This window comes from Lindgomyces ingoldianus (genome assembly GCF_010093535.1).
Source record: "Lindgomyces ingoldianus strain ATCC 200398 unplaced genomic scaffold BDR25scaffold_41, whole genome shotgun sequence".
Taxonomy (NCBI): Eukaryota; Fungi; Ascomycota; class Dothideomycetes; order Pleosporales; family Lindgomycetaceae; genus Lindgomyces; species Lindgomyces ingoldianus.
Window position 1 is genome coordinate 1 of NW_022985202.1, and position 16,684 is coordinate 16,684.

At 48.9% G+C, this 16,684-nt stretch overlaps 8 protein-coding genes across 8 annotated transcripts; 4 read left to right on the plus strand and 4 right to left on the minus strand.

The window, feature by feature from the left end:
- Positions 1 to 502: 502 nt before the first annotated feature.
- BDR25DRAFT_360885 (uncharacterized protein) lies at positions 503 to 2,009 on the minus strand (the record flags this gene model as incomplete). Its single annotated transcript, XM_033696321.1, has 13 exons — positions 503 to 523; positions 552 to 701; positions 731 to 776; positions 827 to 845; positions 888 to 1,054; positions 1,119 to 1,291; positions 1,329 to 1,407; positions 1,472 to 1,560; positions 1,590 to 1,609; positions 1,641 to 1,687; positions 1,715 to 1,799; positions 1,837 to 1,857; positions 1,922 to 2,009. The coding sequence occupies 13 exons, from the start codon at positions 2,007 to 2,009 to the stop codon at positions 503 to 505; spliced, it is 1,005 nt and encodes a 334-aa protein (XP_033541825.1).
- Positions 2,010 to 2,167: 158 nt separating this feature from the next.
- BDR25DRAFT_328833 (uncharacterized protein) lies at positions 2,168 to 3,419 on the plus strand (the record flags this gene model as incomplete). The annotated part of the gene is made up of 4 exons (XM_033692414.1): positions 2,168 to 2,201; positions 2,561 to 2,730; positions 2,760 to 2,829; positions 2,941 to 3,419. 4 exons carry the CDS (start codon positions 2,168 to 2,170, stop codon positions 3,417 to 3,419), a joined length of 753 nt encoding a protein of 250 aa, XP_033541826.1.
- A 329-nt stretch (positions 3,420 to 3,748) lies between these two features.
- Positions 3,749 to 6,568, minus strand: BDR25DRAFT_360887 (uncharacterized protein; the record flags this gene model as incomplete). Its single annotated transcript, XM_033696322.1, has 14 exons — positions 3,749 to 4,056; positions 4,088 to 4,322; positions 4,373 to 4,414; positions 4,464 to 4,777; positions 4,839 to 4,953; positions 4,984 to 5,068; positions 5,141 to 5,178; positions 5,245 to 5,263; positions 5,304 to 5,323; positions 5,374 to 5,612; positions 5,657 to 5,886; positions 5,921 to 6,032; positions 6,061 to 6,246; positions 6,301 to 6,568. 14 exons carry the CDS (start codon positions 6,566 to 6,568, stop codon positions 3,749 to 3,751), a joined length of 2,211 nt encoding a protein of 736 aa, XP_033541827.1.
- Positions 6,569 to 7,505: 937 nt separating this feature from the next.
- BDR25DRAFT_91880 (uncharacterized protein) lies at positions 7,506 to 7,918 on the plus strand. The gene is made up of 2 exons (XM_033699241.1): positions 7,506 to 7,614; positions 7,677 to 7,918. Exons 1-2 carry the CDS (start codon positions 7,542 to 7,544, stop codon positions 7,778 to 7,780), a joined length of 177 nt encoding a protein of 58 aa, XP_033541828.1. The 5' UTR covers positions 7,506 to 7,541; the 3' UTR covers positions 7,781 to 7,918.
- A 301-nt stretch (positions 7,919 to 8,219) lies between these two features.
- Positions 8,220 to 9,633, minus strand: BDR25DRAFT_240762 (S-adenosyl-L-methionine-dependent methyltransferase; the record flags this gene model as incomplete). Its single annotated transcript, XM_033685717.1, has 5 exons — positions 8,220 to 8,256; positions 8,306 to 8,388; positions 8,444 to 9,031; positions 9,103 to 9,180; positions 9,277 to 9,633. The coding sequence occupies 5 exons, from the start codon at positions 9,631 to 9,633 to the stop codon at positions 8,220 to 8,222; spliced, it is 1,143 nt and encodes a 380-aa protein (XP_033541829.1).
- Positions 9,634 to 10,203: 570 nt separating this feature from the next.
- Positions 10,204 to 11,694, plus strand: BDR25DRAFT_318705 (FAD/NAD(P)-binding domain-containing protein; the record flags this gene model as incomplete). The annotated part of the gene is made up of 3 exons (XM_033691764.1): positions 10,204 to 10,276; positions 10,345 to 10,382; positions 10,426 to 11,694. The coding sequence occupies 3 exons, from the start codon at positions 10,204 to 10,206 to the stop codon at positions 11,692 to 11,694; spliced, it is 1,380 nt and encodes a 459-aa protein (XP_033541830.1).
- A 215-nt stretch (positions 11,695 to 11,909) lies between these two features.
- Positions 11,910 to 13,004, minus strand: BDR25DRAFT_346315 (alcohol dehydrogenase-like protein; the record flags this gene model as incomplete). The annotated part of the gene is made up of 1 exon (XM_033694133.1): positions 11,910 to 13,004. One exon carries the CDS (start codon positions 13,002 to 13,004, stop codon positions 11,910 to 11,912), a length of 1,095 nt encoding a protein of 364 aa, XP_033541831.1.
- Positions 13,005 to 14,243: 1,239 nt separating this feature from the next.
- On the plus strand, positions 14,244 to 16,025 carry BDR25DRAFT_360892 (uncharacterized protein; the record flags this gene model as incomplete). The annotated part of the gene is made up of 5 exons (XM_033696323.1): positions 14,244 to 14,316; positions 14,351 to 15,114; positions 15,168 to 15,284; positions 15,337 to 15,814; positions 15,856 to 16,025. 5 exons carry the CDS (start codon positions 14,244 to 14,246, stop codon positions 16,023 to 16,025), a joined length of 1,602 nt encoding a protein of 533 aa, XP_033541832.1.
- Positions 16,026 to 16,684: the final 659 nt, after the last annotated feature.

Sequence of the window (16,684 nt, forward strand, 5' to 3'; positions counted from 1 at the left end):
GGTATTCCCAGGTCTCTGAGTCCCCACGCACTCCCATATGCCTCTGAGTGGATTCATACCGCATTCGGACCCATTGTCTTGCCTGCGCCGTTACAACTAGCAGAATCTAGGACGCTATAAGTCTTAAGAACTTCTTTAATTTTATTAATAAAAATAATAAGCTTAATTAATCTAACTTTAATATAGTAGACGCTATTATAAAGTACAGCTAGCTACTAGCTATAGTTAAAAAGAAATTAAAAGATAAAAGGGCTCCTATACAGATACCTACCCCTACTAAGGTAAAGCAGGCTCTTAAGTTACTACTCTTATATTAAGAACATATAGATAGGACAACTTTTTAGTAAATAAAGACTCTACAGCAGCTATATACTAAAGTAAAGGCTTAAAAATCTAAGTAAGCTGTCTAGGGCACCCTAGATAGTTAGCTTATGTAACTATTTTGCTATAACAATATTTTAATATAATAATATAATCCTAGCTCCCTGTTTGTATCGCGCCATCAAGAGTTGACTGTATTCCACTTCCCCACCCGAAGAATCCCCTGCAACCTGTAGGGCGTCTGATCGGAAGAGACGGTGTGCATCCGGAGCAGGGGCCTCGCGTGGCTGCACGGTCATGCGCAGCTGAAAGGGGCTAAACGAGGAGACGGAAGGATCGGCACGCCGAAAGGAAGCGGCGGCCGGGAAACGAAATAAATGCTATCTGTTAAATTACATCCGAGTGAAACACCAACACACAATTGCATGGGCTTAATGCATCCGAAAGGGGTGACGCTCGGGAAAGTGAATGATCACTTTGTTCGGCTGCAGGGTAGTGGGTCTACATCCTCTGCATTTCGGTAACTGTAGGGCGCGAAGCACATATTGTAGGTACGCTTCAAAAACGGTTATGCCTGGCTGGAAAGGCTATAGGGTTCCGCCGAGGTGCTTCCGCAAGGTCCGAGATAGGGCTTGGAGGTATGGCTATTGGATCTTGGATAGTCCGTCCCCGCCTCACTTTTCGCTCAATACTTACTATGACTTCTAGTGCCTCAGGGAGCTGGACATAAACGCTTATAATAATGATTAGGCATTAGAGAAATAGACAGAGGCAATAATATGTGCTGTAGGTGGAACATTCCACCTGACATTAATTGCCAGAAAAGCCTCTCGCAGGCTTTGCGTAACCGCAGAGGAGGCTGAGGTTCATTGGCTAGAGCCTGAGGTTTCTCGACTGAGCAGCATGGAGATTCTATAAATGTGGTATGCAAAAAAGAGGCCCCATGGTGATATATCCTCAGGATTGCGACCTAAGAAGCATTGTTGTTCAATGAGGTTTGCACTTACCCTTAGTGATTTGTTGAATGATAACTCTTGCATGCGGAGAACGCTCCGTGTCAATGCCAGAATATAGCCAGGGCGCATACTGAGCCACAATTACGCTATATTTAAGTACTTAGAGAGGTTCGAGAACAGGAAGAAGCACATACCTGTAAACAAACGCTGTTTGATCGTAATTTGGGAACTTCGCGTTTAGAGAAGCGACAGTCATTGACTGATGAGTTTGGTCTAATTGTATCTAGGTGTTGTCGTGAGTCGCCGAGTCACTGGAGACATGACCCAGCAACCTCATGGCTTGACACAATCAGGCAAACTTACTCACGTGACTAGTCATCAGCGAGGATAACGTAAAGGAATCCTCTGATCTGGCAACCTAAAGTATTCATATGCACACAGAAAACCACTGAGAGCATTGACCTACGCCTTGGTCCCATGCTGTGTCGTCTGCCGGCAAAAGATCATCTAAGCTAGGATCCGCTATTGTGAAGGGTTTCCTGGGATAGCCGATACTCACGAAGCCATACAATCATTAATACTCAATTAACGTGTTGGTGGTGGAAAGGGCTGGGAATAAACCAGCCTAAAATTACAATTGCCACCAAACTTTTCTCCTCTCCTCCACCTTCGACTTAAAGGTGGAGGTGCTTTGTTGCATAGTACAGCGGGTTCCGGGGATCCCGCGGACATGTGGGAAGCAGCGTTGTTATGAGTTTGAGAGAAAGTAAAAGAAGGACAATGTTAGGTAGAGATTGGAAAGACGGCCGCAGGTATAGTTCATAGAAGCATTTCTTAGAGACGAAGGGTACCTGCAAGTGTATGTGTTCCAAGGGCTTGAATGTGGCGACATGAATTTCGTTCTTGTCTCCAAGGAGATGCAGGGTGGGTGCTGGAACGTGGGTAGCGGCTTGAGAGATTCCAACCTGCTCATGCTATAAGATGCCTGGATCTAAGAAAAATATGGTCGGAAAGTTAATGGATTTGGTATTCGCTTGATCGTCATCGACGGCGAAACCATTCGAGAGCTCTTTAGATATAAATTTACTACTCCCGATCAACCTTCTTTCACCTGATCACTAAACAATCCATAGGAGCTTACTCGTTTTGCCTTCCTACAGATCGTGATTCTACTCGTGTATTAATTACTTGCCAACATCAGTCCATTCACTGCGGCTCATGCCAATCCTCAAGGTGCCAGAGATACCCGATCAAGCGCCCTCCAAATCATTCGCGTCTCGAAGGCAAATTTGTCGGAAAAGCGATAGTCATCACCGGGGCAACTTCCGGAATTGGTGTTGAGACTGCACGAGCATTGTCTACTACAGGCGCCACCTTGTTCTTGGCTGCCTGCGACTTGAAGAAGGCTGAGACCGCTCCCGTTGGAATTCTGGAACTAGGTCGTGGTTCGCTGGTAGAAACGGACAACGCCTCTTTCGCTAGCATCGAGCCGCCGCGACAACTACCCTCGCGAAATCAGACAATAGGGTCAATACACTCGCCAAAAACGCTGGTGGCATGGGAATTAAGAATCTCAAGCCCACCGAGGATGGCCACGAGATGCGATTCGCTACATACCACTCGAGACATTTCCTCCTATCCCAACTTCTTTAAACCTGCTTAGCTTGCCAGGTCGACGTTCACTCCAGAGTTGTCATCGTCGTGTCACCAGCCTATCACGCTCGGAACCTTTGCGAAAGTGACAAGTATCATTTCCAAAAGGGAGGATATCATTATAGGCTGGCATTTGCAAATTGTAAGCTTGCCAATGTCTACATGGCAAACGAATTGGATCGTCGCTACGGTCGTAAGTGGCTTAATGCAACAATTCTTCACACAGTCTCCATCAATACAGACCTGTCCAGGCACTTAGGCAGCGAATTTGTGGGGCAGAATATGAGCGGCAAGAAGATTCTCGAGATCTTAACAACTCCTGAGCATGGAGCTGCTATAACTGTTCTTGCCAAAGTTGGGAGAGAGTGGGGGAATAAAGGAGGAAAGCATCGGGAGAGCTGGGAAGAAGAAAAAGGTGGTGAAGATGATAATGAAGCTTTTGGGGTTGGATACACTCGTCAGATTTATGACCCAAAGAAAGAGGAATGACTGTGAAAGGCTCACTGAATATTGTGGGAATGAACGACGACATGTAATAGTGTGACGACTCTTGGGGGGAGTAGTTAGAATACAAACTTCTGAGTTCTGGTATTCGTTTCGGAGGCCGTGGACAGAATTGAAAGGGCCACGGCGGACACATCAAACCCAGTCGTTCCACTTCTCCCACCTGTGGGTCCCCTGCAACCTGCAGGGTACTTTTCTGTGAGATCGGAAGAGGCGGTGTGCATCCGGGGCAAGAGCTTCGCGTGGCTGCACGGTTCATGCGCAGCTGAAAGGGGCGAAACGAGGAGGAGGCGAAGGCATGACGCGATCGACGGTTAGGTAGTGACAACGAAATAAATGCTCTCCAGTAGACGGCGGTTAAGTGAGACATCAACTGACACGTACAAAAGCTTAATGCCTTCGAAGAGGATGTCACTCCGGAATATTATCACGAGAATTGCCGCATTCGTCCATGGGGCCAAGGAAATATCCGAGCGTCCTGCAATCCGTCGAAACAGGCCTGTAATTCTGAAAGGATCATAAATTTGAAGCAGCAAAGTCGAGATTGCACTGAGTGAAGGGAAAGAAGAGGAATGAAAATAGCAGCGAATGTTGGCCATCTGCGGCAAGTCCACAACCCTGTCTGCAGATTTACATTGCATGAAGGGTGTGACGATGATACGCCCGAGGGATTCTGTCGGACGTAACTACAAGGATGTGGTTCTCAGGCCCCAATTCATTCCATGCAATGTTGAGAATGCTCTTTGGGCTCAGTGGTACGAGAAATATCGCTTCTGGAGTTGCTGCGAAACTGTATTGGGATTTACCATCATGGTCCTGCTTTACCATCACCACCAGCGGATTATAGGGCAGATCCCGGAATGCGGATTTCTTACGGAAGAGAAGATGCTATGGCACTCTAGTAGGGGAGTCATATTATGCTGAAATATGCACGGAACATTTGTCCGAAGACCAATATTATGAATTGCATATTTGAGATGCTTGAGAGAGTATGGAATAGGCAAACAGTATAGGGATATCACTTGGAACAGCCATGCAATTTACTTGCTTGCAATGAATGCGTTTCTTTTGGGTAGACCGAAAATAACCGGCCTGGGGCCCAGGATCCAGGAGAAGTACTGAGCATTTCAAGGCTTCCGCGAAATGACCGATGTTTGATGTAGAACGCAGTTTCCGTTGCAACACTCCTTGGAGGTAATTAATTGGATATTGACCGTCCCGATTCCGGTAGTTCACTTTAGCGCCAACAGAGAGGAGGTATTCCAGGACATCCTCTTTCGGGATTTTGGAGACAAGGTTCCGAATTGTTTTGTTATCACGGCCACTGGGGTTTACATTTGCGCCTCAGGCGACCAGCAATTTTACTTGGCCCAGGATGAAGCCTTCTAGTTTTCCACCCTGAACCCTCAATGCGGATTACAAGAAAAGCGCTAGGAGTGTGTAGCCTGGCATTGTAGTTGTTTGGGTGCCAGGGTAGAACATAGTATGAGTTAGTGGAAGACGCTAGGACTCCCTCTTGCTACAGATACAAACTAGACATGAGATTCACTTTGAGGAGCGTACACAGCCATGGTCGATTGTGGAAAGTCGTTCGTCTATTAGGGCTCGGCAGTGGTTGCATAGAGAGGGCAAGCCTGAAACATCCCGCAAGGTAACCTATCAGATATGCCCTGACATCTCTAACTTGCGCAAGATGTTCGATTCACCATTGCCAGATCTTGTTTTGTTGAAACAAAAGGGTTATCTAGTCGACGCGGGAGCTTGAGCACAAGCACAGCTGTGTTAGGAAACTGCGTCTATGATGGCCTACAATGTCAAAGTCGAAATTCCTTCTCTCTAGAATGGTAACTATGCCTTCATAATTTGCACGTCATGCTGAGACCTTGAACCTACACGGGTCTAGAACGAATAGAAAGTTCTAGTCATCGTCATTTAATACATCTAGGTTGGCGGTGTTCCCGATGATGCATGAGAGCACGTATGTCAGGACGGTGGAACGGGCGGCAAAGAAAAGAGCGTTATTTCCAAAGCAATGAATTTTATCATAGGGACATGAGGTCCCGGTGTGGGCTTCAGCTAGTTGGAAGACAACCTGCTGCAATGTTGCATTCACGATTTTCTGATGAAGGAAATCCTTCTCAGAACAGGCTCGATATTTCAATAACAGGGTTTTGATTGCTTCGTAAATTTGCGCATATGATCATCTGAGAGATCTGAGATACATTGCTTGGTATCTAACACTGGTGGATAGTGTAATGGTAGAATTGACAGCAGGAGATCGTCCGTCGACAATTTGGATTCGTGGGGTGATGCCCTAGAACTAGCAACGGAGTAATGGTCTAGAAGACTGGTAATCTCTGACACGCATGATGAAGTTCGACCTCCTCTCCGAAGAACCACTTTGAGCAGCTGGCTACAATTCGAAGACGAGAAGGAGGAGCGAAATATACTACTAGACCCGCGCGCCGATTGGCGAGAGTCGACACATTGGGCTGACTTTGTATCCACTGGTGAGTGCTACCGAGATGGTGGCATGTATGGGTTTCCTACAATGGTCGGTCCATGGATCTCCTGGCTTGGTCATGCCCGACTTTGTCTCTGAGTGTTGATATGGGGGTCTGCTCACGCAGGGCAGCTCGACATGCTGTGCCATCCGATAACTGTTTGGTGGAAATTCGGTTTTTTAGATCATTCAATAAAACATCGGTCTCGTCGGTTCCCCTCCCAGAGCGATCTCCGGTGATGTCAATGAGATGTTTGTGGCGTACGGATATTCGTTTGTGCGGTCTTTTGATATATTTGAGAAAACGCACTCATCCTAAGAGTCTCGGAGTTGGTGTTGCGGTAGCGTAAGTAACCATTGGACAGCCACTCTCGAAGTTATCGTGAATTGTGCGTGCTGAGCAATTAGCATAAAACAGAGATTTCCACGCGGGCTTCACTTTGGTACCACTTAGAATGCCGATCAACTGTCGGATCTCCATTGGTGGGAGTCCACAAAGACGGAACATGAGTAGAATCTGATTACAGGGCTCCAGAACCTCGTTTAGCCTGCCATTCTCCCTCCGAGTGGATGTTAACAACAAATCTGTTCGTCCTTGGACTCCACTGACTGAGGCGATCGCTCCCGACATGCCACAAGTTGTTGAAGGATAGTACCCTGTAATAGAAACAAATGGAAAGGTTGTGGTGGGTTGCTTGGCATGTTTATTGATATTGAGGTGCCTAGCTATCAGTAATTCGAAAATGAGGTCATGGAACTAGCAAAGAAGAGTGTAAAATCTAAGATGGATTCTGCATTATTGATCTTTAAAGCTGTCGAGGTAGCGTCCTTGATGCTTAGCTGGACAACCACTGACGATCATGGGAGAGGTCAGAGGGACACAGCAATTTCCTCCTAATTGCCCTAGCTATTAGCTTTGTTTAGCTTGGGCGATTCGAGATGCTCCTGGGAAGGCTGAGACAGCCACCCTGATGAGCGACCTGCAGGTAGTCTGTGCACCGGTGAAGGACCCCAGGGGCTTATGCGAAACAGTTCTGAACCCTGGACAAAAGTTTATTGAGGAGTCGATACGAAGTAAATCTGAACCATAGATGCACGCTCACGGAGCCGATGCGAAATAATTGACGTGTCTCTTTTCATCAAATGTGCGCACCTGGACAGGCCTGCGGGTGGTGCGAAACAATTCGACGCACCTCGATCTAGGGCACTTACCCCAGAGGGAAACAGCTTTACCAGAACAGGGAATGTGGCCATAGTGAAACAGCGAGACTGGCCTGAACAAAGCCAGTAACATCGATATCCAACCTCGTCCTTGCTTAGGGAATATCGCACGAGGTTGTTGACCGGAAAATCAGGCGAAACAAATCTAAAGCTCAGTCAGAAAAACAAACACCAGAAGGAAGAAGCGCAATAATACCTAAGCATGAATCGCAACGAGGGAAAGGGATTTCAACACTGTGTAGAGTCATGGGGGCTTGGGGCCTGAGGCGCAGACAATGCTGGAGAGAAAGATATAAATCCAACCCAAAAACAAACTTGCGAATCACTTCCAGTATCTCGACATCTTTAACCATTCCTCAAGACTCAGCTCCATCGCCGTGCTGATGGTCAGTAATTTTTCACCACCAACAAGCCGCTCCTGCTCAACCATGCCGGCCGATTCCAATCACAGCGGAAGTATGAACATCTTCCAACTCCTACACACCTACAGGGCGATGCTGACGAGATTCATGAATTAGACTCGTTCGCTATGGCCGTCACTTCCCTCATCTCGAACGTCTTGCAAGCTGTCTTCCAGCTCATTACTATTGCAATAGTGTTCTATCGTCGTCGACGGGACTGATCAAGGACTGGGGTAAGAAGCGAGTGAAGCGAGAAGGGATGAGTGGTAAGTTTTGCATCGTGTACAAACCTGAAATGGCGGCTAATGTTGGAGGATGTAGGTGCGAGGGCTCGAACTAGACTTGGTTAGGTTGTGCTGTGGCAAAATAGGAAGCACTTGCCTAGGTATATCACTCTTTCGTGGATCTGGAAAGAGCGGGTGTTGGTATGGCACGTAGGTGAGGACTTAGGGATCTCACTCTACCTAGGTAAAAAACAAACACACTTAATTGCTAGATCCACTTGACCTGGTGAATTACTTTCTGATAGTATGATATGGGTATCAACCTCGACATGATCTTACAACCAGACGCCTTGTCCTCTAAAAGTTGCGTAAATCGTGAATATCCCCCTAAAGAAATTCGTGATATGTCCAAAGAAGTTTGGCCAAAGTCGTGGATCTATTTATGTAGCGGTTTCCTTCCATATACAACAGTGCTGCACGAGTTAGTGATGGTTGCATGATTGGAGGGAGGGAGGATTATACCCAGGGAGATAGGCGTGAGTCTTGTACTCCTTGAGCGACCTGCGCATTTCGGCGAGGAAGACTTGGGCGCGGGCAACGGACCACTGCAAATGTTAGTATGCAATTGAAAGGACAATTATCATTTTTGGTCCTACTCACCCCTCCGACCTGGGTCAACAGCCTGATCATAAACCCCTCAATACCTTCATGCAACCGCAGCTGATTCCACCGCCCGATATTCTTCATTTTCCTGTCTTCAGGCCAACCATTCATGGGCCACTTGTACGTCACCTCAACGACATCTACAAATCCAGCCTTCTCCATCCTCTCCTTGCTCTCGCTCCAAATAGTAAAGCTCTTTCCAAAAATATCCCCCATCTCCACTACCGTCTTCCCCCAGAGATGAAAAAAGTGATCCGGCCCCATGCTCCCGTCATCGCAAATCGGCTGCACCGAGTGTTCGACGATTTCTATCCAGCCACCGGGTTTGCAGTGCTCGTACGCCTGCTCGAAGAAGAAGTCCCAGTCCGGTATACACCCGAAGAGTTCGCGGATGTGGATGAAATCGAAGTGGTCCGAGGGAAACGTCCACTCGAGCGTCACATCGTCGATTTCGAAGTGGCAGTTTGGAGGTACCCACTCCGGCTGGATGGGAGAGAGGTCGGTGCCGATGACTGTTGCGCCGGGGTACTGGTCTGCCATGTCGATTGCCCATATCCCTGTGCCGCAGCCGACATCGAGGATCGTCTGCAGCCCCACCGTCAACATTCACCCACTCGACAATGAATATTCGATGCTGTGGTGGCCAGGGGACATACCTGCGGGTGTTTGATTGGCGCAACATGCAGTTTATGGTCTAGTGTCAGCAGATACATGTGATGGGCAAAGTCCAGGATCTCTTTCGCCAGCTCGTCGTTGGGACCCTGCAGCACGTCTGTCAGACTCTCCCGCAACCTAAAAGGTATCGCTCGACATCAGGCGAACAAACACACCCAGTAAGCGCCATCTCTGTACGCGTGGTACTGTCGCCCGTTCTCTATGCGGTAGTTCATTATGGACGATGCCAGCGTGTCCGTCTCGTCTCCGAGCAGACTGCCGCTGTCAAAGCCCGAATCAGAGACGTAGTCGTAGGGATCGTCTTGCTCGTGCTGCGCATTGTCGTGCACATCGCCCTGGGGTGCCTGGGGCTCTACTGGATCTGCAGGTGCGGGAGCGGGAAGGGGGCCCGTCTGCTGCAGAGAAGATTCGGCCTGCGGTGCTGCATCGTCGTTGATCAGGACTGCGCTGTCCTGGCTGATGGAATGCAGGCTGAAGGAGTCGGAGGGCTTGTTCGGCGTCGGGGCAGCCATGCTGAAGCTGTGTGTCTGGATGTGTCCTCCAGCAATCTTCACGGGGGGACAAAGAAGTGTAGAGAAGAGAAGAGTGGAAAGGCTGTTAGCATGGCAGTGGGATCAACATCTGCGCAAGGATATTGGCGAGCTGGCTCGGTCTGGTCTTTGTCCGGTGGCCGTCCCAGGAGGGGAGCACCCGGTACAACGCCGAGGCGCTGGGAGATGCCCAGGTTCGGATCAGGGTAAACCCCAGCGTCGACCACCAGCAACAACCAAGCACAGCCTGGTCCTCATCGGCTGGCGGCTGGCGTCCTGGGCGAGCCCACCCCCCACGTGCAGACGGCGATGGCGCAACCAAGAAGGGCGAACAGAAGCGATTGCTGCCGCTGTTTCCACCAAGCAAGGAAACGAGCCCTGAATCCTGAAGCGAACGGCTGGTCAAAACCCCCCATCGCTTCCTGGTTACTCGTCAAGCTCGTGCTCGAACCACCCTCTACCCTGAGAAAGTGTGTCGCACGACTTGCCCTCTCACAGTTGTTGCAAAAAGGAACGTTTAAACGTCAACCGCGCTTTTCCAGACGCCTGCAAATGGCAGAGATCCTAGGTCCCAACGGCGTCGTGCAAGCGGATTCTCCGCTCCCCATTCTTATCGTCGGATCCGGTATGGAGGGTCCTAATCTAAATCCTTCCTCCTGTTGTTAGCACATACGCCTCTAACATGATTCGCAGGAAGCACAGGACTTGCCCTGGCACAGGGTCTTCGGAAGGTATGTAAGACGTTTTCAGCCCCGTTGGTGCTACGTGGTCCAGCATATGTCATTGTGTCATGGCTTGTTCCAGCAACATCCTAATCCAGCCGACGTCCTGTTCGTCAATTACACGTCGTCTTTTTGCCTCGCATTTGTCGCCCCAATTTGCGGTTTGCAGCGTCTGCTAAGCGGTGAAAAGGCAGGGATAAAATGTGTCGTCTTCGAGAAGCAGCCGGAGCAGGCGAGGGAAAGAGACTGGAATATGGGGTTACATTGGGGCGCCCTTGTGCTCAAGACCTTGATGCCGGATGAGTGGTGGTCACGCATCCAGTCTCTCCAGGTGGATCCTCATGTCCCTACCAAAGACGAGGATACGTTGGCCTTCATTCACGGCACGACTGGCGAGAGAATGAACGCATTCACGTTTGGTCCTTTTTACCGTCTGCGGAGAAGTAAATTGCGAGAGCTCCTGTCACAAGACCTGGAGGTCCAGTGCAGCAAACACCTCTCCGACATCACGTACGCAGAAGACGGCAACTCCGTCACAGCACACTTCGCGGATGGAACATCTGCCACCGGAAAAATGCTCGTCGGTGCAGATGGCGCACGCTCGAGCACCCGTCGGTGTCTTTTAGGCTCTGAAGCTGGCGCCATCCATCGCATCCCCTATGCAGCCACATTCGTGCAAATGCGCTTTACCAAGGAGCAAGCCCTCTACCTCCGCTCCTTCCACCCGCTCTACCTTGCAACCGCCCACCCTGGAAACTACTTCGCTTTCTTCGGCATGCACGACGCCGTCGACCCTAATGACCCTTCTTCTTGGGTCTTTTTTTTTTACATCTCTTGGCACTCATCTCTTGAAGAGCAAGACGCCACTGCTAATTGGACTGATGCTCAGCGTCTTGCCCAACAGAAAGATTTCGCAAAAACCTTCTGCGATCCGTGGAAATCCGCATACGAATGGACGCCTGACGACGCTCCTGTCTGGCATCTCGGGCTCACGGACTGGGATCCGGGATTCGAGGGCCATCGATGGGATAATCATGCGGGATTGGTAACCATGGTGGGGGATGCGGTGCATCCAATGACTTATCAACGGGGACAGGGCTTGAACCACAGTATTACTGATGCGGGAAAGCTTCGAGATACAATTGTTAGGATCAATGAAGGGGGAGATAGGAAACAGTTGGTGACCGAGTTTGAAGAAGAGATGATTGCACGAGGAGGGGACGAGGTTAGGACTGGGACAGCGAATACAATACTACTACATAATTGGGAGAAGGTGATGCAGAGTCCTTTTTTTCAGAAGGGATTGAAGAAGAATCATTAGCGTGATCCTTTGCGGAGGGAGTATATACTGGAGTCGACTGTTAGGGGCTAATACACGTGACAATGATACCCCGAAACCGTCAGCCGTTAGATTGTAACTAGATACGTAGCAAGCAATTCCATACTATATATACATCATCAGGTGTACTTTATTACGCATGGTAATCGAGTGCTCAGCTCACATGTATGTCTTCCAATGCCACTCCTTAATTCCTCCTACAGCTTCGCATGATCCTCAAAATCATCATTCACAAGCACATACCTATACCTCGCCTTCCCAGCCTCCATGTCCACAACCGCCTGATTCACATCCCCCATCCTCCTCTGCTGGACCCAGGGCTTAACCTTCTTGTCCGCTGCAAACCTCAACATCTCTTCGATCTCCCTCGGACTCCCAATCTGACTCCCTCCGATCTTGCACCCCTTTCCTATCAACGCCCCAGCCGAGAAGGCAGGAAGCTTATCCTCCGGAGCACCGACTTGGATAAATTGTCCGTTAGTGCGTAGTAAGCGGAGATAGCCTGATAGCGGCATGTCTGGGGAAGATACGGTGGAAACTATGAGGTCGAGACTACGCTGATGTATTTTCGCCCAGTTCTTGTCTTCAGAGGTTGCGATGTAGGTATCTGCGCCCATGGAGATGCTATCTTTTTCCTTGCTGCGGGAACGAGATATCGCGACGACTTTATCACAACCCAACGCTTTCGCGAAGAGGACTCCGAAATGGCCCAATCCGCCCACCCCCACAATACCAACTCGCTTCCCAGGCCCAGCTCCATTTTTCTTCAGCGGTGCGTACACGGTTATCCCGCCGCACAACATAGGCGCTGCATCTGCCGAGGGGATTGATCCAGGAATCTTGACTGCGAAATGGGAAGGAACTCGCACGTAATCCGCATAGCCACCGAAACTCCAATTCCCGTCTGGATACCGGCCATTGTATGTCCCAACGAAGCCCTTGGCACAATGGTTCTCCATCCCCGAGCTGCACTCCTCGCAATCATCCTTCAGACAAGATCCCGCTTGTGCTCCGACGCCGATGCGTTCACCAATAGATATACGAGTCACAGATGAACCGATCCTGACGACGTGACCGACGATTTCGTGACCTACGCAGACGGGGTAGTGCGTAGGGCCCCAACCGGAGCGGAGCGTGTGAATGTCAGTGCCGCAGATGCCGCAGTGAGAGACTTTGATGTCGATGTCGGTTGGAGCGAAGGGTTTTGGGGTAAAGGACTCCCATTTTAGTTTGCCCTGCGCCGAATCGGGAGCGTGACCTAGCCAGCCGTGGAAGGCTTCAGGGGATGTCATTGTAGCAGTTGGGATATGGCGAGAGTGGTGATAGGCCGGTTCAAACGCGGACTGAGGACTGGATAAAGAATGAAAGATGGAATTAGAATAGAAGAAATCGAGCAAGAATCTAAACCGACTCAGGAGAGGGCGTTATGGCTGGAAGCTTGAGTCGTGTAGCGACAATTGGTGGAGCATGTTATCCGAGGCACGTTGTCGGCCACAGTTGATGCCCCGCTCATGGGTGCCCAGGAACTGCATGTTAACTCCAATATGCCAAGATTAATCGGTGATGCTCGTGATGTTGGGAGATGTATCTGCGTACTATCCCGCGGATCCGACAAATATCTTAAGCTTTCAGGACTTCTGTCTTGTTGGCCTTGGGATGGATTCGTGAAAGAGAGCGGGTCTGATCTAGGATTCCAGTTGAGATCAGATTAGCGAGCAGACTCGAAACGGTTAGTACGTTCGTGCCAAGTCTAATTTTGGACCAAAACTGTATCTTCTTCGTGGTCCTTATGATTCCAGCAAGTGCTGGAGTAACTAGTTCCCTTTTAACTATCTCATATATCGAGCCTAAAGACATATAGTCAAGCAAACCTAGCATTGCCATACCACCAATGTTCATCCCCTCTAGCATCCCAGCAATAGCCCGCTTCTCTCTTTTCAGCACCAAAATCGGTTCCGGAGAATCTGTAAGTATTCAAGCATCCGCAGGGGCTGTAAATCTAACAGTGCTCCATCTGACTTGAGCTTTGATAACTCTCTAAATAATTGCGGAATAACCGGAGTATCCATCTCAGGTCGAAGGATAATTCTTTGCTTGTTTGATAGCATTTGGGATATCAACCAACAGCTCCCATCATTGCTCCAAAACATAGCATATCAGAGCAATCGAAATAGATGCTTGAGAGCCTCGGCTAGGTTGAATTTAGCTGAAAAGCAACATCTGCGGGGTGATGCTTGGCTGTCGACTTTGGAAGGCGGGTCTTCGCCAATGGCAGAAATTATTCGCAAACTAACGTGCTAAACAGTCTAGCTTATTAATTAGTAACGGTTTCTTGGGAGAGTTCTCGGCGTGTTGGGTACTTGGACAGAAAATAGATAGGGTGTCCTCGACACGTGTGGTTTGTTTTGCTGAAGCCACGCGCGCTAGCCCAGATTGGTTAGATTGCGGATAGCTTGCCATTCCAGGCATTGTCCGTCTAATGGATGTCCACTTGCGCGATCTAAATCAAGAGATGTGCCAAAACAAATATCATGGGCGCGGCTCTTAGTACGCAGAACGAATCGTTGGAGGAACTTTTGGACATTTACAAATCCCCAGGTAGCCGTTGATTGTTATCTCAACTGTACACGTGCTAAAGGGCCAGCAGAAGACGTCAGGGTGCGACTACTCGAGACTCTCTACTTTGGAAGTGTTCCTAGCTCAATTGTGAACCGCTTCTACGCGCAGCACATCACAAAAGCGGGATCTCCACGTATATGGACGGAATCTACTTTCACGGACTTTCTTATCAAGGCGTTCTCTACCCAAGAGCACATTATTCGGCCAGCTTCACCGGTGTTGTTCCGGAGTCTTCTTCATCATGGATGCTATCCCTTCAAGCCGAACAAGGATGATATCGGCCTCACCCTGGAAAGGTTGGGTACTGGCGTTGCATTTATGGCAGCCGCAGACAAGTTCAGCATCGTCGTAAACGAGCAACAACCGCGAAGTACCTATCAACATTCCCGCAATTGGGAAGAAAGATGCCGACTACTCTTCCAGAGTCTATGCGATACTGACTGGGCGCGTACTTCTTCCGAGGCCAGCAGAACGAGTGGTGACGATTATGACCTCATCGCAGTGCTTTATTCAAGCATGCCCCAGCCAGGGGAGAGCTACCCATTTCCATCCGTTGCTGCTACACTACCCAGCTCGTACTCGTTAGAGCTAAACGGCAGAGTTCTTCTCCACGATATTGCGGCTTTGATTAGGCTACTTCTTGTGGTGGCGGCAGGTCATACTGAAAGCTCACGTGCCGATATCCAGAGTGGACTCGATGGTGCTATCTCCTCGCTTCTGGGCCCTTTTCAAACGGAGAGCATTGGATGGGGCTTGTTCAAGACTACCTTAGAGACCCACATGGTAAGCATTCTTTTCTGGTGTTCCTTAAGTTTCGTCTAATCGCTTGCAACTAGCCGTATTTGCTTACACATCTGGCCGCTTTTGTTCTCTCCCAATTCCCGATCGAAGGTTTTGTTACTTCTGATCTGAAATCAGAGCTCGATATAGAACTGTGGCCATTACCACCTGCCGTAAGGCCCTTCATGAAAATATAACGCATGATGTTAAGACTAATGATACTAGATCTTAGGTGAACAAGGTAGTCAATCACGCTCGTTCCTTAGTTTAGCACAGTTCTGCCAATTGGGTCTCTTTCTACGACGAAAATGGTTCCTTAGCACACTGTCCATTCTTCACCAAGGCAAACCTCAAGCTCTACAACCTTCTACCATCCACATTCTGATCTCTGGCACATCGCCACGACTCTTTCTCATCCGTGGTACAATCGAGGGAAGCTCTCCTGTCATTTTAGGTGCTTATCTTCCGTCCCTCTCAGCCTGGGAACCAAAGGAACTCAACGGCTGGTTCAAGCAAGAGGATCCATTTTGGCTCCCAAACACGGATAATGACTGCTTTTTCCAGCTCTCGCCGACTCACGCAGTATATCGAGGTGTGTATGATAAAGCTAGAGTGGATGTTGGAGCCCGCGGTACGCTTTCATTCCACATCGGAGGTGCTTCACTGTGGTTCGAGCAGGGACTGAGACGGGGAAGTCTTTGCGGTGGATGGGAAACTATTAATTTCGTACCTGAAATGATGGAGATTTGGGGTTTAATTTCCACCTGAGAGGCCTTCAATTTACGAAAATACCAAAGCTGGAAGTAGCCCTACTTCAACTTGGATCCCTCTTTAAATCTGCTACCTATTCGGGCCAGTTTTGCGAGAAGACGCGCGAGCCAATGGAATTAATGTCTCTATTGCTTTTCCATTAGAGTGTTAAGGAACGGGATTGATAATGGAAGTATCTTACCGGAAAATCGATCTAGTTTCAACATCGAATTGCTCAAACTGTTCCTTAAGATACGAATCCATGATTTTCCGGAAATGGGAAGTGTTATCCCGCGTAAAGATCGATATCGTAATCTTTTGTAGTCTAAGGCAAGCGTTATGAAGTTTATGTCCAAGGGGATTAAAATTCGAAGTAATGGATGGTAAAACCCTATCTAGAGTCCCTGCATCTCGAAGGTAGAGTTCGCGAATATTTCGCGGCAGGCTGAATCTTAGGAAGTTATTATCTAGGGAAAAGGAGTTATGAGAGGCTCCAACAGACAAACATTCGATATCGAGTTCCAGTTTTTAGAGTTTTGAGCAGGGCTTCCAACGGGCCGTACTACGGTCCGTACAAAGTGAACCGTAACGGTCACGTGTTCAGTACGAACGTACCGAGTTCGTGAGCCGTACCGTACGTTTAATGATGCCCTAGGTACGGTACGTAGTACGGATTGTATTACCTTTTTTGGAAGTTTGTATAGGGGTTCTAGAGGGGTATAATGGCTCTGGCGAGCAGGAGGCCTGCGGACGCTTAAATCTCTTTCTAAGGGTTTTAATCTATCTATCTGTCCGTCGTCTTAAAAATGCCTATTACAGACTA